The 25,577-nt window shown below is 40.8% G+C and overlaps 1 protein-coding gene across 1 annotated transcript in view; it reads left to right on the top strand.

The window, feature by feature from the left end:
- TRPM6 (transient receptor potential cation channel subfamily M member 6) overlaps positions 1–25,577 on the top strand; it is a 720,746-nt gene that overhangs the window by 264,005 nt on the left and 431,164 nt on the right. The window contains exons 12-13 of the mRNA XM_086961279.1: positions 12,848–12,982; positions 17,170–17,223. Of these exons, the coding sequence (XP_086817405.1) occupies positions 12,848–12,982; positions 17,170–17,223 (189 nt within the window). The remainder of the gene's footprint in view (positions 1–12,847; positions 12,983–17,169; positions 17,224–25,577) is intronic.

The raw sequence follows: 25,577 nt of genomic DNA, 5'->3' as shown, positions 1-25,577 counted from the left end.
CCCCTTCTTGAAATTGTAAGTACAAAATCAAGGGAAAGCATCCCTTTCCTAGACTTGCTTATCTCTCTGGACAATGGTTCCTTACATACAACCAACTACAGGAACCCCACAGACAGGAACAGCCTCCTCATTTATGACAGCCATCACCCAAAAGCACTGAGGAAAAACTTAACAGTCGGACAATTTCTATGACTGCGGAGGAACTGCGACACCGTCAATGAATTTTAAAAACAATCAGAGATTCTATCAGAAAATGTGAGAAGGTGCAACTACCCTAAGAAAATGTATGCCAGGCACACAAAAGAGCGAGAAACAACCCCAGAGCTGCACTCCTAAAAGTGAAGGACAGGCCAAAATCTGAAGTCATCACATGTGTCACCACATTCACGCCTTGTTCCAACAAGTTCCAGAAAGTTATAAAGAGACACTAGGACATTCTAAGAACAGGCACATTCACACCTGCCCCCCCCCACACTTTTTGCATTTAAAGGCACCCGGAATCTGAGGGACCACCTGGTCAATACTCACCCTAAAAAAACACTCACAAGACAACCAACTCTTGGGCCTTACCACCTGAGGCAGGTCATTTTCCTTGCGGCTCCTGCTCCGTCTGTGCTTACACCACAGCTTCCAAACAGAATGCCCTCGGTCTAGCCACACCCTGGCGACAAACAAAACACACCAATTGCAACACAAGAAACTGTATGTACACTATCCTTAGAGTATAAAGTGGACCACCATTGAATCCAACACTAGCTGGACCAACAGAACCCTTTTCAGGCAGGAACTGCGCTGGGTTCACAGGCTAAGGAGTGACATTGAGGGACTTAACTATGAAATACCTTGGGTGGAATTAATGACTTAGAGCAGGAATTTCCTCTCTATCCATGTAACCTACTCCACCCCCCTGATTGTTCCCCATCAACTTCACACATAATTCCCAGGGGAACCCAAGAGATATCATGCATGTGGATACGAAACTTCTGCATCATGAAACATGTCACTAGTCTTGTCATGAATTTAGGCTAGCCCCCCCCAAAAAATTAAAATTTTTGAGGAAGACTACTTAATTAATATACTTGGGCACCTTCAAACGCCCCTTCTACAAACATTACGTGGCCAATAATATTTGGGAACCAAGGGCCATCACCACACACCCCATCACGGCCTTTCCATCTACAAAGCACTGCCCACCGGCTTTGTTTTTGACCACGTAAAGGCACCTGTAATGAGGACACCACCCCTGGATGGCCGGCGTTGGCAGTGCACATCCACTCTTAACACCACTGAATCTACACCGCTATTCACCAGTGTTGATTCATTAGCTCTTAATTTTAAATAATTATAATTATTGGTATAAACTAATCTCCACGTTCAATAAGAGCCGTAAATATGATTACAAATCCAGCCTTGATACCCCGCTACAAGATGGCCGCCACTATCTGAAACCTTACAGAAGAGCAGAGCAGGGCTCCGTAGTCCCACCCACAATGTCGCGCATCATCGCGTACGTTTGGGCCAGCCTATTTCATCCTGCCAGGATTGCAATACTGGAAGATATAACTGGGCAGGCCATCCTCACTCCCCTTCGATTCCGTCGCACTGCTATGGAGGGGTAGGTGAATGACCAGGAAGAGACGAGCTAATGTGAGTACTTACTCTGAAAGCCCCCCATCCTCATGGATCAAGGTAACGACACCCACAAGTTTGAGGGCAACACTTGCCTACATACCGACTGCACTTTTTTATCTTTATTGCCTGACAATAACTCAGCCTCTTTTAGAGTGTGCGCCGACGAAGCCCGATTTCCTTAATAAGGGGTAGGATTCCTCAAGTTTATGTGTAGAGCGATGTATGCTACACTTTCTGAACTGTGTGAGCGGGGTCTGTGTGTGTGTGCATTCAACCACTGCATCCCACTGGTGTTCACATCGTCCCGAACATAGCCATGTTTTAATCACTTCCGGAAATTCTACCACTGTGTTCACTGACAGTCCCACACGATTGTGGGCTTATATTCCAAGTTCATACCGCCATCACGTAGTAGATCACTGTTTGAAGATGCATATCAGACCCCACCAGGGTACCACATATGTGCTGTGTTCAGGCAGTTGGCGCTGTGCATGGGGATCTATAGAGCATTCAGACATAGACACCGCCTATAGGCTTCACCTTCTGCACAGCTGACAGCAGCACCCTGAGAAATGTTTTTAACTTGTCCATGTAATTATGTCACCCTGGCATTTAAGACATCAGCATACCCCCTCTTGTGCATGCAAGACCGGCACAATGCATTGTAACGATATGATGTCCGTCAAATATGTGTAGTGCATTTAAAGCTTTTGTTTGTGTGTCTTTCTCCATTTTGTATCACCAGGTTTGGGGTAGGAACCCACACTGAGAGTTCCTATCTGCGCGAGGATGCATATAAACCTCAAAATCTAAGTGCCACAGGTATACATGGCTTTCTTTTCCTGAAACCTGTTCCTTTTTCTTCTATTTTCTCTTACACTCTCGGTCTTGACGAAGCGCCAATGGATCCCTTAAGGACCAAGAAGGATCGCGAAACATATTGACCTATTTTTTTGTTAATTCACTTGTAAACTGATTCTGAGAGCAGCGGCCAGTCACATATCTGCCCTCTATAATTGTTCCTTAGAGGGGCTCCAGGATCCACATCTATTTTTAACCTTACCATTGGACCATCGAATAAACATTAGTTCCGGGTCCGTCTGGTAATTTTAATTCACTCACGCACTTATCTCCCTAGGCCCACACACCCACATGCATAACTGCGGCGTCTCCTTAAAAGATCTCCACAAAAAGCCTTCTCGCGTGGCCACCCCCACGAGGAGCAACGCCCCATGGATGATGAAGCATGACACTCACAAGGGTGTGTAAGCCTGTAAGGGCACTATATCCAAAAGGAGGGATTTCCCATTACTATTTATAAACCCAACCTCTTTGAGATAGACCACTTTTCATTATTTCTCTCTACCAACCAGAGTTTGGTTGCCACTCTCTTGAGACCTTAGGAACAGCTAACCCCCAGTGTATACCAAGTTGTTCTTTGAGAGCACGTGTACTGGACTTCCTCCTTTTCTAAATAGCTCCCAATCCCCAATTCTTTTTGTGTCTAGACTTCACCACTCTCGACTGAAAAGTGGTGGGTGATAGAGGAATACATTTCCTAAGTACCTTCAGTGTTAATTGGTACATGAGAGTCAACTCTTTGACGTGTCTCTTAAAAGATAACTGTCAATGGCACTCCCTTGGCACTTGGGCTAAGAAAAATGAATATGTCCATCTGTAACGAAACTGGTGCTCATGTAAAGCGCTCTGATACCCGAAATCCGCTGGTCAGTTTGCGCTATATGAAACTCTTTTAAAAAAGGGAGTGATATGTGGCTAGACTGTAATATTGAGAATTCTGTTAATTTTACAATCCACTTTTTGGGTGATGCCATTGTAGCTGTTTCTCAAAATTATTAGGGAAAGGAAATTTTTTCTGTGACAGGTAGATAGGCATACATCATGGATATCAGCATCCATTAACTGAAATAAAAGTTATTGACTATGGTGACTTCACTCCACTCCGCTTAGATACCTTTAGGCACTACATAGAAAGGTGAAAATATTTCCATGTTTCTATTAATGAAATGCATCTGATTGAAATAAACTAAACATGATAGAACAACAATAAAGAAAATTGCAGATATAAGATGGCAGTAAAGTGTAATAATTAATTAAATAATACATATATATACACTGTAGAATCCATGCCACATATGCATAAATAAAGCATTCACTAGGTAATTCTATGGCGTTAAACAACTTCCTATAATCAGCCTGTGAAGTCTAATTCATAAATAGTCTGTCCCATTTGTAAAAAAAGGTTTCAAGTGCAGGTTCGCAAGAGCAGTCCCACAAATAGTCTTCTCTCTTCCAGTCTTTCGCAACATCTGAAAATAGAAGTTGCATTATTTCCCTGAATACACAATTAAGGGCTTATACATGGTTTCAGCACATAACCTCAAATGTTAATTAGTGGATGCTGTTAATATAATGCATCACTTTGATACTTTATAAGAACAAAAGATGACTAATTCTTATATCATGTCTATATATCTAAAATAATTAATTTTTATTACACCATTTGTTAATGTCTGGTTTACTTGAGTTAATCCTCATTTTACTATCTCACCACCCTCAATACATTAGTGATTGTAGTTTCTCCCACCCCGTGTAGCTGTGCTGAATCATTATTGGCATGCTATAGAAGGCCGTCTCCTCTCCTCATTGGCTATGGGTTAAAAGGGTGTAGGGAACTGCCAAGCAGGGCAGGTCACGGAGGTAGAAGTTAAAAAGACGACTTTTGTATACACAACCCAAAGCTTTGTATTTCTGTCTCTGGAGTGGTGTGCCTTACTTGGAATTCTGTGTCTAATAGAATGGTAATTTATTATAACCGGCACCAATATTGATTCAACTATATTGAATACTAATATATTGTCAAAATAAACATATACAGGAAAGTATATATGTACAATTCTATTCTCTATATGTACTTACCTTGATGATATTGTTCAGTACAGGTCTATATTAAAACTACAATATTAATTTAGAAGACCTTTATTTGGTAAGTAATCTAATGAAAAAGTCGCAGCAATAGTAATTGTGATGCTTTACTGAAGTATATGGCATTGAATTCTACCTTTGGTTAGCAAGCATCACCCAATATCAGGAAAGATCGTAGGGACCATAGTAAGGCATTGAAGAGAATACATGATTTACTTAATGATTTCCAGCTGTTCAGTATTTGGCAGAAGGTGGACACTACTGTCTTAACAAACACATACAGCTTTTAACAACACAAACGTAGTGCTAGATAAGTTGCATGTCACAATATCATGGTCAAGAATATTGACTTGCTCATATATGAAATTCACAATATTAACTACCAAATTATCGTCAAGGTAAACGCACATAGGTAAGTATAGGTTTATTATTCCTAACTCCTCTACTTACCTTGAAAATATGTTAGTGTTCGATAGTAAGGAGTCAGAATATGTGCTTGTCAATATAAAAATGTAACTATTGTGGTAGACACCTATTAAAATTTACTATTTTGGATTTTTCAAAAATTAAGATGTAATAATGCGAAAGCAGAACTGCCAATCTTATCAGATCACATTCGAATCTTCATTGAAATTTGCGCTACCTGAAATGACTTCCTCAGTAGGAAAATAAATCGCCAACCACATATTCTAGTGTGCAAAAAAACAGAAAGAAGCTGAGACTTCCCACATCAATTCTGATCTCATAAATTACTACTTGGTTCTAATCTTGACAACTACTATAATCCCTGAAAGCAGCAAATGACTTTTCATGCTCTGCATAGAGAGTTAAAATCTAAAATGTGGCAAATGAATGTTTTCTCAAATCTGAACTTTTTTGAGACTTTAGAGAAACTTGATCATTTTTCATGAATGTATTTGATTGAAATTAAACAGATAAACAGCAAGTTAGTAACATTTCTAGCACTGATAGAATAAAAACCGTCAACCGCAGAAACAGCTCTGGAATGCCCCCGGACACCCTTACTTAACTTATAAAAAACAACTACTCTTCTGACATGGAACAAAGGTTAATATGAACTAAAAATCTCAAACCTGGACCAGTACCTCTGAATACTTTGGCCTTCAACAGCTTGTCATCTTTTGATCCATCCACGTCACAGGTTAGAAACAATTTTGCTGCTCTCTTGGAGGTACCCTCTTTTTTAAAACTGTGACTCACTTGACTTATTTGCACAGCAAAATTCATTCACCTACAAACACATACTGCAAGAAACCATCAACTAACTTTGCCTCTCCTGTGAATAGTTAAAAATACTGCCTTGGGCAAAAGTACAAGGGAACAATGGTTTTAGACTACATTGACACTCGTTTTATCAGTACTTTACTTGTAACACTTTAGTCTCTAACCTATCTTCTAAAAAGTGTGTGTTTTTTATTTGTTTTGTATTTTTGTAATGGTTTTAATTTGCTATATACAATAAAGATTGCTTGCTTACTTCAACAGATTGCAAAAGCAATTTGGTGACTTGTGATGTGAGAACGTATTAGGATGATAGCTCTTAGTTTAGTGCCATGTCTAAAGATAATATTTTAATTTAATTAATTCAGTGTACATTCCTTGTTTAGTTTGACATAGGAACTGTGTGTGTTTTTGTTTTTTAATTTGCTAGTAACTCAAATACCAGGGCAATGCTGGACATATCACTGTCTTAGACCCTATTCACCAGATAATAATGAAAAACCTTGGTTTCTGTTTTTCAGTCATTCCAAGTGGTACATGGTTTAGTTGGTCTGATTCATACCTTGACTTTTCTTGAAGTTTCATTATTTAATAGAAACCATATAGTGTGCAAAAGAGGATAGTTTTCTCTGATGTCGATAAAGCTTTTTCCCTTGTAAATTGAAATGCTCTTTTGCTCATCTTAAGATGGTTGTGTAAATCAACTTCTCTTGATAGGTGATATGAACAAAGACTCAAGCACACAATCAATTTTAAACCTGACCTTTCACAGAAGTAAGAAGGGTACACTTGGGTCTAGGCTGTCACGTGGGGTGCCCTTTGTCACCCTTTGTTTGCTTTATTAATGAACCTTGGCTATATACATTGGGGTTAAGAAACCTAAACTGTGTCACATCCCTTAGGTAAAATCAGAATTTAAATACTATTGGACTGTACATCCTCATCAAGCTCTTATTCTGTAACAAAGAATCCCCCTACTATTATATGATCAGGCAACTTAATTGGAAACAACACCTGTTGCAGATATAAAAGCCAATCCTAGTCATTGAACCTGGAGCTAACACTGATTGCATGTCAGAGTATTGCATACAGGATATTAGCAGGCATAAATATTGTTCTAAATATCGTTTACAAAAATATTATCCGATTGTGTGCAGGTTTTGCATTAACTCCAGTGGGTGACATTTTTCTAGACGGTCTTTTGGGCAAAATATATATGTCAGGTGGAATTCTGAAAATGATATTCTGGTACCACTCCCTAACAGTAGCAAGAATGGTGAGTACCTGTGAAGGACAACTAATGATTTAAGAATGCTTAAGAATCCACAAGCCTCACTCTAAAGTCGCCTTTACGTCCTATCAGGCTTATAAAGAATTAATGGCCTTATGGGTTTCAAGACACATATTTAACACCAAAGTCCACAACAATCTGTTTGATAGAACCTCTTAACATCCTGTAATTCACTTTTCAAATCCTACTGTATTTAAAAATTAAATGCACAATTTGCTATATTTCCACACACTGCCATTTGAAGTAATCTTTACATTCCACAATGTATTGTCTAATGTTACTGCCTTTGTGAAAAAACATCAACATTTTCCTTTAAATGTTCTAAAATATCCTTCAGGAGCAGTCCCTGAATCTTTTGAAATAATCCATAGCTCCATCCTACAATGTAGGTATTGGCCCGAAGAGTTAAAAAGTAAGCTTGTTACTAACTTGCACAAAACCTATTATCCACCTGACCACTAAACCATTTAATGCCAAATACAATTTAGACTGGAATCAATAGTGATCCTAGCCATGGAATAGTATTTCATATGATTAGAACAAAATTTTAAACCGCTTAACAAAAATATTTGAAATTATTTTTACCTTGTGCAAATTGACATATTACCGTCAAATACCTTTGATATTTATTTACTAAGGTTAAAATGTTAGTCCTGAATTTAAATCTTCATGCTAAGGGAGGATCCTTTGCATAAAAAAGAGATGAAGGATGACTTCTAACATGGCACATGATTAGATTTATGAATTCAATAGTAATCAATCTAGGGAAGTTAAGTGCCAGTATACAGGGTGATGAATGTGCCAAGTGATTTTGATTCTTTTAAAAAAGATTGTGAATGAATTATCTGGATAACTGTAGAACTCAGGCTTACACCTCTTATAGGGCCTGATCAGCTTTAATAATTGTTATTCATGGGGGGAGGAGCTACGCAGCAACCAAGATGGCCGCATAGGCTCCCGGCACCGCCGACCTCCGTCTGCTGCTTGATGATCCTGCCAGATATCCTGATTTTACGCCCGACCCCCGTGTGGATGAACTGTCGCTGAATCTGATGGTGCGGTCCCGAGAATTTTATCGCCCAGATTGACAGAGTTGTGTTGTGTTTAAGATCTCAGCCTAACCCAGCTTCTGAGCCGGGGCCTCGAGTACTTGCCCAGCCGGGTTGCAGTTAAATAACATCGGCCGTGGGACTCAGACTCAGACAGGGTCCGGTCTCTTGCAGTGGAGGTTATCCTGGCCTGTTTTTGGTGGCGAGCGCCTGGTCTGTTTTATACTGAAGGAGTGGTGATAGGCTTTGTCTGTGGCTGTGGGGGGGGAGTCCCCATCCCTGGCGACCCGGTCGCCACCTCCCGGGTCTGCTGGGCCGGGGCCCTCGCTCGCAGTGGCGTACTGCTGACCTACAATGCACCCTCCGTTGCCGTCTGCTCTGCTCTTGCCTCTTCTCCCGGAGAGACCCGGCTCTCTAAGGAACCCGCCCATGCTTGGAACCGAGCGAGTGGAGGCGGATCGGACAAATTGTGAGCCTTCCTTGAAGACCGTAATGGCCGCCATCGGGGCACTTCAATTGCATCTGGAGACCATTGTCCATAAAATAATCGCTGGTGACATCGAAACTGGGCGACCGAGTCTGGGCTCTGTTCTATTGCATGACTTTCAACTAACTGATTCTCCCACGATGCCCGTAGTAAAGGAGGATGGAGACCCTGTGCGCGATAAAGTTTTGACGCCATTGACCTGCTTGCAGAATACTTGCGGAACTGTTTCTCTGGGGGTATCGCTGCATTCACCATCGCAGCCGATTATTGTGGAGCTACCTGGTTTTTCACTCCTTGAGACTACGACTAGCAAAAAACAAAAGTCACTACCGTCCCTTCCTGCCCTTGTGGTTCTTTTACATCTACGGAGGAAAGGATATCTGGACTGCATGTCGGTGAGGGAGATCTTACCGGTGGCGGATGCTTGCAGAGGCTCAATGTGTTCGACTCGTCTCATATTAATCTTAATTGAACTTCCTACGAACTTTGACTCTCCTGGGGCGGTGATGGTGTTACCGGATAGAGTCCGCATGAAAGATCGGAGGGGTCAAGGATGAGACTGTTGGTCTGGGTCTGATTTCGGGGCTTTAGAGGACAAGGGATACGCTAACGTAATGCTTGCGGGAGGTTGGGCGGTGTTCAACGTCTCCCCTATCTGGCTCTGTCTATAATATTTTTGAGTACTCTGTGGTCTTAGGACAGGGGTTGTTCATTTCAGGCGGGGGGGAAAGGTGACCGGGAGTTTGTATGACATTCTCCTTCTCCATTCTTCTTTTACTTTTTGTAGTTTAGTTAGTTAGTCGGGGCGACAGGCACGCTGCTAGTTGGGGTTAGGCGAAAGCCACATGGAGGGGTGCAGGGTGGGGGATGGGTCTATAGTTTTGTTAGTTAGTTTAGTTTTCATGGTTTCTTTATCTCACGCTTTCCTTTCGCTCTCCTTTCATAACGTTGGGGTATTATCCTGATTTCGTATGTATTCCAGTATCTGGTAACCGTACCTCCTTTTCTATCCTGGCGTCAATGAGTGGGCGGGGTCTGTGTGTGGGGGACTGTGTTGGGTTATAGATTGCTTTGTCGTACATCCTGTTTTGTGCTTGCTGGCGCAGGCTTTTCGGTCGTTCCCTTTAAATCGGTCTGTGATTATTCTATTTTTGTACCTGCTCACTTTATCATAGTGTTTGAATGTATGGCACCAGATATGCCTGTTTCTTTTTCCTTGCTTTTTAGGTTGGGGGTGGGGGGTCAAACATAAAATGAATCCTTCGTCTTTTCCTGTAATGTGTTGTGAGTTCAATACAACGTTTATCCTGATTCGCTGCCGGGCCTCAGGGTTGTCGGCTGAAGAGCTGTGTCATGTGATAATATAGTGGGTCTTATTCTTGTGTTGCGCCAGCCCCTGCAGTTGTTGGTCCGTGCTGTACAATAAAGGTTTAAAAAAAAAACATAATAATTGTTATTCATGTATCCTCACAGCCCCTGATATGGTCCTGTGAGGAAAATGTAGACCCACAGTTGCTCTATAGAGCTAAACTCTGGGCGGGCGGGCATTGAAAGTGTGTGACGGAGATCCAGACCTGGGACAGCCAAGCAAGCGAAAGAATAAGTAAGGATCTGACCAGACTGCCACCATCAGGAACGGACACCTGGACTGGACCACACCCATCCGCACAGTCCAAGAAGGAGGTGACGAGGGCATTAGGCCTGGGACCCCAGATCTCTGCCTCTCCCATTCTACAACCTCCACATGTTTAGCACCAACCTGCTCCAGCCCCAATTAATAGGGGCTTTGAAAAACATGAGGTGGGAGGGGAGCCTGAGAAGTTGATATTCCACTGCAGCATCTCTGGCCCCTCTTTTCAGCATGGAGACACAGCTCTACACAAAAAGAGCCATTAGGTTACCATTCAAGTAAGGGCATCTGGATAATTTAGATTATGCTTTGCGAACAGAAGCCCTTGATGGCTGACGTACTAGGTGGGGGAGGTACATTAGGTGTAGTGGTTAGTTCAAATGGTAGCAGGCATAATTGAATTCCAATCAACTGATCCAACAATTCATTTTATGCTGATAACCACATGTGCAAATGGGCACAGGTGTTAAATGAGAGCTGCATTCAGAGGGATGTTTTGAACATTTACTGATTTCTGATGCATAGTGAGGTATTATGTGCATTCGACATATATTACAATTGCATAAATGAATGGGAAGTTTGCTGAAATGTTCTGCACATTGCTTGGACAACTATGTTGAATGCACAGCGTTGCTTTATATTACTTGTCAGTCACGCTATTATTCATATGATACAGTTTTTTCAGCAACTCTTACTTTTCTTTCCAGGTATGTCTGTCCCTAAAATCAATGACTCTTAGGGGCTGACTTAGAGTTTAACTGAGAGGGTACTCTGTCACAGTGGCAACAGAGAACCCTCTTAGTCAAACTGAAGATCCACCACCGGATTTATGGTTGGATGAACTCTAACTATGTCCGCTACAGGGCCTACTCTGACTCTTTCGCTAGTATACTCCTTCAACGGCCCAATGGAGTAAGGGTCATCAGAGGTTTGGCCATTCGACAGTGCACCCGATTTAGAGTGGGCAGTCAAATGGCCAAGTTTTACCATCCCTTACTGCTGTGTAAAACCTGCCAGTAAGTGACAGTTAAAATGTATACAAGACCCCCACCCCATGGAAGGAAATGTCCCATGATGTGGAGGTCATTAGTTTTTGTTTTCTCTCCCCCAAAAAATCCTGCTTTGGCATTTCATTTTCATTTCATTTTGCATGGTCATCAAATGTTTAACTCATTGAAAGGAACTGATGTGATGGCGGTTCCTTCTAATGACTAGAGATTTCAGCTGGGCTGGCAAACATCTCTAAATTCTGAGTATGGGTACTCCGTCAGGGCAACAGAACATTTTACATTGCCGCCCTGACAGAGTAGAATCTGTACTTCGAACTCTAAATCGGCCCCTTATTCTGCTTCTTTGCAAGTACATGAAAATGTTAACGCACAAACAGATAGTGTTTTACTAAGTCAAACCAGTTGTTATGTGGGAAACTCAATTAAATGTTGTATAGGTAACAACAACTTTGTTTCTAGGTTAGATTTTCTAAAGCACATTGTTTGGCCTAACCCCAATAATGTAAGGATCCATGTTATAATAATGGGTATAAGAATGTGCAAAATACATTTTAGAAATGTCAGTGCAACCTTTGACATACTGGAAAAAGAGTTATCTTTATTTACAGCTTATAAGCATGCTGTATTCAAGATGTGCCAGTTAGGCGTTTTAGCATTACCAGTGGTTGTTATGGTGATCATTATTTGTTTGGAGATTTCCACAAGAGCAAGGAATTTTCATACATGTATTTGAAGGACATTCATAATCGGTTTAGACTGAGGAAGAAGGGCTATAATGCTAGTAGAACATTCCACCCACTGAAATGTTCTAAATTAAAAAAGGGAGGACGAGAAAGACAAACACTGTAAATTAAGTATTGCAATTATAGTACCCTTACTTTCTTATCAATTTGCAGGTGTGAACTATGATTACTCACAGACCAAACGCATAGGGCATGCTCCTGTATATCCATGATCAAGGGCCATATTTAGAGTTAACCAGGTGGGATACTCTGTCACAAACATAGCAGATATTCCATCTGCCATATTAAAAGTGTTATGTGAGGATCTGTTACATTTTGAAGCAGTATCTCACCCTGCAAACGCTAAATAAGGACCAAAGTCACAAATACATCTGGCGTAAGCCAGAACTACTCAGAGGAAACTGAAGCTGTGAAATTCTGGAGCAATTCACATCTAAAATAGGTGTAAAACTCATTAAAACAGAACTGAATCAAGTTCAAATCGAAGTATGTGTTGTTTCTTTACATTACACCTTGGCAATAAAGTAGATGACTGCATTTTTAGTTTGCAGATTTGGCACAATTCTGCTAGTGCTTTTAAGCTGTCAATCATTCAAACTAATTTACTGCTTGTAAAGTGTTATTATTATTCCGTAAAGGACTCCTCGGAATTTGCAGCTGAACCAGTATAACATTTGTCATTTATAGTGCTTTGAAACAGAAGCAATGCCCTACATAAAAGCCCATTTTATTAATATTAATATTAATTACCAGACCTTCTTGATTACTTTAGAGAAAAAAACCTTATGTATTGAATTTCATCTCATCTCTTCCTAAGGTTGGATCACTGGAGCAGGCAATGCAGGATGCATTGGTAATGGATCGTGTGGATTTTGTGAAGCTGCTGATAGAGCATGGTGTCAACATGCACCGCTTTCTCACAATCTCTCGACTGGAGGAGCTCTATAATACAGTCAGTATACAGTAAAGTCATGATGAGCATCCAAAGATGACAATTGTTTTCTGGGATGTTAACTGTATCCAACAATGATTAGGAATGGGAATATTTTACGCTTTCCGCGTGTTTTTTAGATTTTAGCTTGTTTTATTCTCCTTCAAAACATCAAGGTTACCATGAATACTCTCATTATTATTGATCAAATGTGTCTATTAATGCACTACCAGAATCTCTATGCCATAGAATAAGGCCAACAGTGCCTCCATGCTACCTCAGAAACTGTTCAGCACACAGATTTGTTTGGTGCAGAATTTCCCCAAGAAAGCCAACTTCCAGGAAGAGATTAACATTGTCAATAGACAAAAAATGCAGTATTGACTTTACCTCCAGCATGTGCAGTGATTGGGGGAATTTGGGATGGAACTAAATTGGGTGGCAGCCACGTGAACACTCTGTCTGTGCTTGTCACCATATGTGACATCTCTCTTGACTACTATCTATCAGCTGCACAAATTGGTCTGTGAAGGGACATCATGACTGTCAGGGTCAAGTTCCTGCAAATCACTTGGGGATAAATCATCGGATGGAACTCCGCCGACTGAAAACTTGTTCACAGATTCTGATCCATTATCCTCTTCCTCTGATGCTGTCCAATATCAGATCCTGCCTCAGAACTCTCCTAAATTACTCAAGTTAAGGTGTGGGCTTCTGAAATGTTATGACATAGGTAGAAGGTGTGTGTGTGGGTGTGTGTGTGTGTGTGATATGTCAAACAAAGCACTTAGCCGCTCAATGCTGCGATCTGAAGAAATTCTCCAAATAACTTCTCCAAAGATGCTAAAAAAAGAATGTATTACCTCACCTTGCCACATACACCTACTTCATAGGACGAGGGGTGAGGCCACTACAGTTACTGTTCATTTATTATGGCATTCACATGCAGCAGAGACAATTTTAGGTATGCCAGCTAAAACTAAGTCAAATCAGAGCAAGACAAGAACAGAAACTAGGCTAGGGCACAAGAATAAAAGTGCCCCCATTAGCAAACCAGATAGCTAAACAAGCATTTGCAAAGCCAATAGGTCTGGCGCTGGGTGCCAGTTTTTGGCTTTCTCAGTGCTCCCTCTTATTCTCTCCTTTATAGCTTAAGAATAGAACTTAATGTTTTGTGGTAGTTCCTTGTACTTCCTTCTCAAGACCAGTCTTTATCTGCCTACCTTTGAACAAACTTTGGTCTTTACATTGTTAATTCAATTCCTCTTCTGAGAAATTGCACCAATTTGTTTTTAACACTTCTAATTCCAGTGAAATGTAAGTGCATTACATTGACATTAAGTGCAGTGTTACTGTAAAAGTAACTTCTTATATATATAAATAGGCAAAAAGATTTGTAAAATATATCAACACACTTTAACTTAAACACATTTCCATTTGTGACACTGAACAAATGGAGTCTTAGGAACTAACCTTCAATCCATAACCCCACATCCTTAATTCCTATACCCTCAACTGTATACCTTTAATAATAATAAAGGAATTTCTAAAGCGCCTGGTGACGCCATCACGGCGTGTCCCCGCGCTGTGGAGTAAGAGTCAGAAAGGAGGAGGATCATCTATCCCTCCATAGCAAACAGATGTGTTTTCAACAGTTTCCGGAACATGGTTTCATTGTTGGCCAGTCTGATCCCAAGTGGAAGGCTATTCCACTGGGCGGTAGCCAGCACCCGAAAGGAGCGGCCTCCCATCCTAGTCTTTCTAACACGAGGAACTGTCAGGAGACCCATACCCGCCGAGCGAAGTGCTCTTTGGGGACGATAGGGGATGGCCAGATCCTTCAGATACCCTGGCGCTTCTGCAGAGGATATCCTGTAGCAGAAAAGGAGGGCTTTAAAAAGGATTCTTTTCTTCACAGGCAGCCAATGAAGGGCAGCCAGAGTAGGCTTGGATGCTGTTCTTTTAGGGAGTCTGAGGGCTAACCGGGCCGCCGTATTTTGCAGCACTTGCAGTCTCCTCAAGTTCTTCTCCGTAGTACCTAATAGCAGCACATTCGCATAATCCATGCGAGAGGTGACCAGAGCTTGGATCATAATACGTCTGGCCTCCAGAGGCAGTAGGTCCAGAGTGCGATTCAGGGTCTTCATAACCCCAAAGCATTTCCCCACCACCTTGTCCACATGACTCTCAAACGAGAGTTTAGGATCCACCCAGACCCCCAGGTTCTTGGCCTCACTGCATGGGATGGGCAGAGAGCCAAGGCAGGGCGGCCACCATTCATGAGACCAGCTCGCCCCATCTCCCCCTATCACTAAGACCTCCGTTTTAGCCCCATTGAGCTTAAGGCAGTGCTGATTCATCCAGCCAGCAAGCTCCTGCATGCAGGTTTTAAAGTTGGCAGCTGCTAGTTTCGGAGACTGTGACAGGGAGATGAGCAGCTGCGTGTCATCGGCATAAGATACAAGATCTATGCCGTATGACCTTTATTGTCTTAACCCATAACCCCTATAAAATAAACCCATAACATTTATCTCTGTACCCCAACCTATAAAATTATAACCAAAACCTTAATCCTTCACACATCACATACACTTAAACCCTAAACATCAATCTTTTAACCCCATCCCCTATACCGCACACATTTAGATCTTAAACCAGTACACCAAACCCATACCATATACACTTAAAAAGGTAATCTCATGCTGTTGACCGCAAACCATATATCCCAGAACCTTAACTCCAACCTTTAAACAGCGTACACTTAACCCCTATGCCCCAGATCCGATTCCTCTAACACTTAACCTCCTATCCCTTAAAGCATAGATCCCGACCCTTAATGCTTTGAACAAAGCCCTTAACCTATTCCACAAACCCTTAACCCTATACCACAAACCCTTAGTCCTATACATCACACCCTTAAATCCATACCCCTAACTCTTTAGCCTTGTCCTCTGAACCTCTAACCCCTTCATCTCAAATCCCTTCACACATACTTTTCAACCTATACCCTTATGCCCTAACCCAATATATTTAATCCCTATACCCTTAACCATGTAGCCAAAACTCTTAACTCCTATCCCATAACCCCTTGACTTCCCTAATTCTTGAATACCTAACCTCTCTACCCGAACCCTTAATCATATACCTCAAATCCTTAACTGTTAACACTATACTATTAACTTCGATCATCATAACCATTTCCTATAGCCTTAACCTCATGCTGTCCTTACTTCAATCTATTTTGGGAACAAACACTTTACGAAATATTCCCTTTTCAAAGTATTTATTTTTTAGAGATAATAACTAAGAAATGTTGCATTAGATGTGTGCATTTGAGGCTTTGAAACAGTACAATTTTTGTGTTCGATGCAAACCGATCCTGTTTCTCTATCAGCACTTCTGTGCCATACTCATCAACTCTCATATCAACATGGTGCTCGCTGTAGGTCTCTCTGTCCATGTTGAAGCACATGAGATACCCATGGCTGATGAATCTATTGTTTATGAAAACATTTCTAGTTCTTCTGAATTCTGAAATTCTTTGATATTTCTGGTTCTGGTGATGAGCATAGTAGCTTGTTCTACTAGGTCATATCAGATAACCCAGCATGGGCTGCAGAACAAGAAAACCTTTTACTTTTAAATGCGTTTAATGAAAGAAATCATCTATTTTGTAGTTTTTATTGTTCTTGTAGATGAGCACCTGGTTATATTTCTTAGCCATGGAGAACTCTTCTGCTTTTTGGCGACATAGAAAACAAGCATATTTGGACCTTCACAGGAAACTATCCAAACCACAGGCCCAAGTACATTTTGTTGTATATATGACTATTGGGAGAAAGTATATGTTTGGTTTTCAATTTCTTGCTGCACTCGTCACCCCTCCAAACCCCTGTTGCTAATTATTAGAGAAATATTTGTCCAAAACCAACACAGTCGTTATTCTTCAGGTAACATTCCAACCTAAAAGAAACAGGAAAACCATCCTATAAAATATTCTGAAATTGACCAAAAATATCAAGGGTATAGTTTACAAAAGCAATATTATCCAATGTGGCGGACAAGCTTAAATATTTTTTAATATTGGTCGATCGGCACATGGGAGGACTGTCCCCATGAATGATATTACTTAAATAAAAATCAGCAATATTTTGAACTAGAAGAGATGTTAAACAACTAAACTAACCCATCTATCAATTATTTTCTAGAAACAAGGACCAACTAATCTACTCCTAAACCACCTTGTTCGTGATGTCAAGCAGGTACGTTGAATTGATAGGTTCATGAAAGTGAAAATTAGCTAATAATAGAGTATGCTTTTATATTTGTACGCAGGTCCTGGTTTGAGGTGTGTGATGAGATTTGATATCAGACAACTTCTTTAACTGCTATGCTCAGGTTCTGCAGCTTACTTGCATGTATTACTAAGCATATATATGTCTAATATTCTTATTCAGTTATATTATCTTGCTCATAATAATACTTATTAGGGATATAACATTAGTTTGAGAATATCATTTTGTAAACATTTTGAATAGTATGTTCTTGTGTGTATGTGATGCGCAAAGGTTACAGAGATAGGTTTAGTGCAATGACCTTGCAGATCTTGTAGGTTCTGTCTTTATATCAGTTACTCAAGCTGCCACACATAATAGTATAGTACTTATATAAATCTAGGGTAACTAACAATACTGTGCTGTTTGAGTTCAAATTATTCTTCAAGGTCCCAATTTTGAAAAATGTCCAAGCCTATAATAAATTACCTGCTTCTATAATTTGATAGGTTTATACATTTTTGCTGAGTCAAAAAATCTTCAGGTAAGACAAATGAGACTTTCTAAAAGTCATCTTTCCAAACTATTTATTGCAAATCCGACTTCACTAGTGAATTGGGCTTTTCATAAATATTTCCACAATTACACAAACTAGATTTGTAGCTATTTCTTAGGTACAGATAATATTTATTAAATTGAATATGGTATCCCAATCCTTTCCTATGGAACAGCCAACCCTGTTACAGTAGATAGTAGTACAGACTAGCTTTGAGGGCATTTTGACTGTAAGTACATGTTTAACATTAAACTTGTATATGTCCTAATCTTAAATAGCATGCATCCTGCCCTATAGGCAATAACGTCTACTTGTCTCAATGTTGTTTTTCAACAGTTCGACTGTGTAGTTCAAAACTGCACAGCCAGCCTACAGTTGTAGGTCTGGAGACATGCTTACATTGCTTCTGCAGTGGATGTCACAATGAGTGCTTCAATTCACTGAAAGCATCTAATTTACCGGCCCTGGATACATTTGGCATCATGTGCTAGGGACCGATAGGTGAGTTAAATTAGCCAATAAGGTGAATTCCCATCTGGCTGCTATCCACACACAGTGCTCCCACGCTGCGGGACCTCGTGAGGCACTTTATAGCGCTGATGCAATGCCAATCAGCTGCGACAGGGACCGAGCCACCTCCAGGTCCTTAGCACTTTTCTAAATGAAGTCCCTTGTGGCCATTCTCCACACACATCGCTCCCCACATTTGGGAGACTTTTTAATTATTTGTGGATTTTTACTGGATTTATACTATTGCTTTGTGTGGTGAAGTTAGGACAGTGAACTGGGCCAGTAATTACGGGTGAAGCAAGGACGCTGAACAATTCCACATTATTTAAAAAATGAGCCAACAAATGTTCTCTTTGTGTCCTCCACAAGCCTTTTGAAAATCAGGATCCGAACCTTCTTTGCGCTGGAATGAGTGGATAAAGTATTTTTGGAATTACATTGAAACAGTAGATTTGGATAGAAAAATGTCTTCTGAGCAGAAGAAACAAATTGCAATGCATTCTTGAGGGCCCCAGGGTTTAAAAACGTTTAACTAAATGCATAAAACTGTTCTTGAAAGCGGTGACGTTAATGATTTTAATGTTGCTCTAGAGAATTTGAATACTTATTTTGCCCCTAAAGTTTACTTTGGTATTAGAAGATACAAGTTTTTTTCAGAGAAAGCAACATAAATATTAGTCTATTGCTGAGTATGTTAGCGAATTGAAGAAATTAGCTGTGGTTTGCGCTTTTGGCCTGTTGCAGGTGGATTTAATTTGTGAGCAACTGTTCATGCATGCTTGAAACTATGCTATCAAAGAACGTTTGGGGGTGGATGGGAGTGCAGTGTTAAACGAAGCGCTTGCTATTGTTCGCAAAGGAGAAACATCAAGTAGGTGAGCAGGCCCCTTGAAGCCTGAAACAAAACAATTGGATGTTGTATCTAAAATAGGTAGTACTATTAGGAAATGGAAGGAGGGAAGTAGTTCAAAAAGTTCAAATTTATTTAGGGAACAAGCTAGGTGTTATAGGTGTGGTAACTTGGACGATTGGGATTTTCAAAGTCATGTTCAAGAAGAGAGGTTAAATGTAGTGGCGGTGGTGAAGTGGGCCATTGCGTTAATGTTTGTAGGAAGAAATCTTAGAATTTCAAGTGTGTAAGTGATTTGATGGCTGTGATTGTGATTCTGTTGAGGGGGAGGTGGAAGATACAGAAGGTGTTTTAAAATTAAGGAAAAGCTTGTTTTGAATACACACCGTGGTTGTTTTTTGACCGAAAACAAATCGGAAAGTTGGAAGAAGTTTGGAGGTGTGAGTCTAAAACATTTTGCTGTATCTGGACTACTGGTTACCATTATTAATGAGGATGTTTAGGGGAATGATTTTGTGGGGAAGGTTAGAACAAAACTATTTGCCACTGATCTACAACCTGAAGGGTAAAGTGGTGAGACGATTGATATGTTGGATTTCATTGGTTTAAATTTGAACATGTGTATGGTAAATTGTATGTGGCTAAAAAAAGTCCATTAGTTTTGGGTTGACATGATCAGAAAAAAATGGAATATCATTTTGGATCCAACTAGCAGAGAGAAGTCTGCATTGGTGGTAGATGAAGGTGTAAGGGTGGTTGATTTGATGTTTAGGAAGTGTTTTAATAAAAAATTTACTATTTATGTGAATTTGGACATAAAATTAGATTAAAAGAGTACACTTTTAGAGGATCAATTAGAGAAGTTAGTAACCTCAGATATAATTGAGCCTATTGGAGGAACAGGTGTTGTGCAGCGGCCAAGGTGCCTAACTCCGGACCACGTGGTTCATGGTTCGATTCCTGGTGCCGGTGGCAGGTTAGCCCAACACCATGTGACTCTGGGCAATAGCTCGCTTAATCTTCCTGAGGGCCCCCAGCGCCGGGACACCTCTCTGTAGGTAGCTATGCGCTTAACAAATGCTGGTTTTTTTATTTCTTCTGCATGGATTTCACCTTTAGTTGTGGCACACCGTGGTAATGGCAATTGAAGAATATGTGTCGATGTGTGTCCATTTAAATAGTACCATTGTAGTGGACTAATTTCCATTACCTAGAATAAACTGAATTTTGCCTATGTTGAAAGATGCTAAATGGTTCTCCACTATTGATTTGTCGGAGGCATACCACCAAATTTCCTTGTCAAATGACCGCTGCCTTTATTACTCCTAGTGGGTGTTATCAATTTAAACTTATATGCCTTTTGGTTTGACATCTGCTTCAGTGTTTATTCTGTGATTGATGAATCAGCTTTTTGAAAAAAGTTAAAGGTGTGTGAAATTCTTCTAGTATGATATCCCGTTTTTCGGTAAGGACACATTTAAACATGATTACATATTGATTGGGGTTTTGGGCATTTTGGAATCAAACGTTTTGAATACGGAATTTTCCAAATTTTTGTTTGCCGAAGCTAGTGTTATGTATTTGGGGCTTGTAACTGATTGGAATGGAATTAGGACCAAACCATCCTTGGTTCATCCGATACAGAGTGCACAAGCTCCTAGTTCTACAGATGAAGTTCAATCATATATTTGGGCTTGGAGAGTTTATTTCCAAATACATTCCAAATTTTGAAGTTAAAACTTAAAACATCAGACAATTGTTGAAAAATAAGTGTAAATTTGAATGGACAAAAGAATGTGATTTGGATTTTAATAGTTTGAAGGAATATAAAACAATTGCGAGTTTATTTAGGAGTTTGGATCCAAAAGCACCTTTTGTGATTACAACTGATACAAGTTGTAAAGGGTTTACAGAATTTTGCTCCAAATACATTCCAAATATTGCAGCTAAAATGTATAGCGTCAGGCAAGTGTTGAAAAATAAGTATGTATACAATTGGACAGACTAAAGAATGTGATTTGGATTTTGGTAGTGTGAAGGAATGTATAACAAATATAGGTTTTGATCTGAATGCATCTTGTGTTATTACAACTGATGCAAGTTGTAGAGGTCTCTCTGAAGTGTCTCCCCCAAACCCTTTGCCTTTTTCCCTCCACCTTTTTGCTGAAGTCGTTTTTTGTTGACCTTTGGACTCTGTGCACTTTACAACTGCTAAGCAGTGCTAAAGTGCTTGTGTTTTATTGGCATATACCTAATTGGCATATTTAATTTACGTATAAGTCCCTTGCAGAGTAGAATATCATATGCCTAGAGCCTGTAAATGAAATGCCATCAGTGGCCCTGCTGCCCTCATTGTGCCGCTCACTGAAATAGCACTTTGAAACATGTCCCAGGCCTGCCATGGCAGCCTGAATACAGCGCCACTCAGCCATGTCCATTTGGCATTTAAGCCGCTTTGCCAAGCCTTAAACTCCCCTTTTATTGCATATAAGTCACTTCTAAGGTAGGCCCTAGGTAGCCCAAAGCTCAGAGTGCTGTGTGATTAAAAGGTTGGACATGTACTTTTAAATTACACATTCTCTGGTAAGGAAAACTCCCAAATTCGTTTTTCCCTACTATGGGGCCTTTTCCTCCCATAGGATAATATTGGGGATTCCTTAATACATTTACTAAGCTGTGCTTCCTAATTGAGAGGAGGGAGTAATATCATGTTTGGAACTTATGGAATTGTAATGATAAACTCTCTTTAATGGTAAAATCAAATGTTTCATAAAAGTTTTGAAGATGCCCCCTTTTCGAAGTTTGGCATTTGCCTTCCCTTAGCCATTTATGCCTGCAGCCTGTCTTTGGTCACATGACTGGGTGTAGCTGACAGTTAGACTTTCTGAATTCCTCCCTGACACCCACAGAATAGAAGAATTAGGTGTGCCTCAATGGGCCCTCAATTGGCAGGATAGGGGCGGAACTGTGCAAAGCCCAATTTGCACCTGAATAGGTTGTGTCCTGTCTCCACACAAAAGGCTTAATGTCCCTGTGTTGTCACAGCAGCCAGCTTGGACCAAGGGCAAGGGGGTCAAGAAGAAATATCATACACTTCAAAGAACCTTTCCAGAAACTTCTACCAGCTTCCAGAAGAAGGGCACCAGGGTATAACATTAAAAACGTTATATCCACTCTTTCAGTACTGGACCTGCAGAAGGACTTTCAGAGGAGTGTCTAGTGCTGTGACTTGCTGTGCACTCTGCCAGGCTGATGCTGTACCTGGAAGGACTGCTTTGCTGCTTGGAGACTGCCTTGAACCCTCAGAGTCCAACCAGGCCTTTGAGCCCTGCATCTACACCTGCACCCAGGACTACAAGAAGTGACACCAATGGCTAGTTTCTGGCCTCCTGTTTAGAGCCACAGGGACATAACAGGCTCCACCATCTTGAACCCACATCTGGACTCAACCTAAGTAAGTTCTAAACCCCCAAGAGGTGTCCAATTGTGCACGGACTCTTGGTTGTGGTGCTAACTGTGCCCAGATGGCCAATTTAAAAGATTTGGCCAAAGAGTGCTCTGAGCACCAGAAGACCAACCAGCGGGTCCTGTTTGCCTGAGCGTTTGACTTTGTGGCATTTCCTGCTACGTTCTTCTCCGCAGCAGCAAATCTTTGTCAGAGGTTCCTTGTCAAAGGGATATGCAACCTCACAGAACTGTCTATGGCTACAGCCTTATGCCTTGTCCCCCTGGAGATTTTCGACTTCCATTTTGGGACTAATTCTGAAGGTAAAAATCTTCACTGCTGCTTCGCTTCATTTCCATCTGAACAAGATTTGCCGTCCTTGAACACTCCTGCAGCCTTGCCCCACTAATCTTCTACCTTCTCTTTCATTTTTCTTTCATACTTTTTCTAACTGCAAAGGTAAGCACTTGCCAGGCCCAATCCACTTCTTGTATTCGAATCGCACTACAGCGTGGTGAGCCTTAACGTTCAACTTTGATCTTGTCTCGCGCAACCAGATGTCCATGGTTGACGCTTTGATCTTTAAGGTGCTAGATTTAACAAAAGAAATTACAATTCATAACTCTGGTTCTGCTGATTGGATTTTTATCACTTTGGTGTCAAATAATTTATGAAAATGTGCTCTATTTTCGTAAATTGGTTTGGGACTTTTCTTTTGTTGTGCTTTCACTCTATTACTGTTTCGGTGTTGCATAAATACTTTACACATTGCCTGTAAGTTAAGCCGGACTGCTTTTTGTGCCAAGCTACCCAGTTGGTTAAGGACAGGTTAATTTAGTGGCTTTTTTATGGTTCAAACTGCAAGGGATTGCGGTTGTTGCTTGACAAGCGCCCAAACCCCAGTCAACCAACAACCCAATTTCTCACAAAGGCTAGGTGCTATTTTGACTCAAGTGGAGAAGTATGGTCATGAATGTGTAATTGCTTCAACATGTCTTTCTCCGGCGGAAGAGAGTATTCCATTATCAGAAAAGAAATTCTGGCTATGCATGGGTGGCAGACCATTTTAGAGCCTATGTTTTGGGAAATGTATTCACTTTTGGATGTGATCATAAGCCATTCATTAAAATTCTCACTACAGAAGGCACTATTACTGCCTCAGAAAGAATAGCTCCATTTTTGGTGAGACTGCAAGTTCATAATTGTAAAATTGTGTATGTGCCTGGAAATGTAAATGCTATTGCTGATTTTCTTTCACGGCTGCCAAAGCAATTGGAAATATGTGAGGATGAAATTTGACTGATATTCGAATTACATGCATGCAGGGCAGTGGGACTGCGTGAATCAAAAGAAATGTTTGGGAACAGAAGTATAACAAAGTGGGTTCTGTCATAGGTTTCCGGGTATCTCAGAAAGGGATGGCCAAGCAAACAGGGTCTGAATGTGAAATTGAAACAGTTTTGGGAAATAGGATCAGACATATGTGAACAGAGTTAGAATATTTGGAGAGGTGAGAGAGTTATTCTCCCTGAAAGCTTACATAAATTAATAATGGAGTTATGGCATGAGGGTCATTTTGGAAATGATAGAATGAAACAGACTGTGAATGCCTCTTTTTGGTGGCTGGGTATGGATATTGAAATTGAGCGATATGTACATGACTGTTCTGTTTGTACGAGCACAGACCAGCATCACCATGTGAGTCTGTAGCCATTTGTATAATGGGTCCAAGTGGGGCAAGTCCCACATTTGTCATTGTGTTACAAGGTATGTTTTCTAGATGGCCTGTAATCAAGGTTGTAGAAAGGGTGGATACTGATGTTATTTAGTTTTTTTTTGATCAGGTATTTTTATTGGGAGGTATCCCTACCAATTTGAGATAAAGAGTGTGCAATTTATGCCGGGCACCCTCATATAATGCCAACTTATTTTTAAGGGGTGCAGCATAACATTCACTGAATGTGTACCAGTATCGAAGCAGACTTTGCGTTTGTTACTTTTAATAAATTTAGCCCCCATTTGAAAGAAAAGGACAAATAACATAACACAAGCCTTGCAATGTAAGAAGACATCAGGGTCACGTGACACGGAGGCCCATACAGACTTCGTACCAGAATCAGTAGACATTGCATTTGTTAATTTAAATAAAGTTGCTACCCATTGACGGGAAAAAGGAAAAATAACATTGCACTATTCTTGCAATGTAGCAGGGCGTCAAGGTCACGTGATACGGAGTCCGTTACATGACTGGAAACCTTCCCGATATGAGAGGAGAAGCAAAGCAGCTTCTCGCTACCTACTCGGCGAGAGCTGGATATTGTCCATGAAGAACACCCACCTTGACGAAGTAAGGAGTTGTAGGGAGAGTGGGAGAGTTCCACAGGACGCAACATCAAACCAGAGACCATTCTGAGTGACGGGAATGGTCCCGCTACGAGATACCTTATGGGAGCCCGGGGCTAATTCACTCTAATTAATTATTTTAACGGGGTGTGTCATGGTGCAAGTTTTATTGGATTCTGGGCTTTGACTTGAGAAACCATGCTAATGCTTAACTCCATTTTGCTTTTGGTTTATATTTCTCTTAGATTTTGACTACAGGGGTCACTCCCAATCTCTTGCTAGTTTTAGCGTTGTAGTATATGAAACTTGGTGAGTTTGTTTTTTATTGCGCAGTTGAGTGAGCGCAATGTTGGTGCATTAGACTTTGGTAAAGGGAAAAATGGTTACCAGCGATGGATGTTTGGTGAATATTGTTTCTTTTTTAATGTCTGGTCCGATTAGGGACTGAGTGTTCATAATTAACACCGAATTGGTTAGAATGAGCACCCAGGTGGTGGAGGGTTGCTTTGTGAGATGGGAGTATTTAATCAGGGGTTTTGATTGGCTGAGTGCGGACACTTGACAGGGGTCCATCAAGCCTCTTGATGAGTAATCATGGTCCCCCTTTGTGTCCTACCCCCCACAGAATACCAAGTGCG

Source organism: Lissotriton vulgaris, chromosome 3_1 (genome assembly GCF_964263255.1).
Source record: "Lissotriton vulgaris chromosome 3_1, aLisVul1.2, whole genome shotgun sequence".
In the NCBI taxonomy this organism is placed as follows: Eukaryota; Metazoa; Chordata; class Amphibia; order Caudata; family Salamandridae; genus Lissotriton; species Lissotriton vulgaris.
This window is presented reverse-complemented; position numbering and strand designations above follow the sequence as displayed.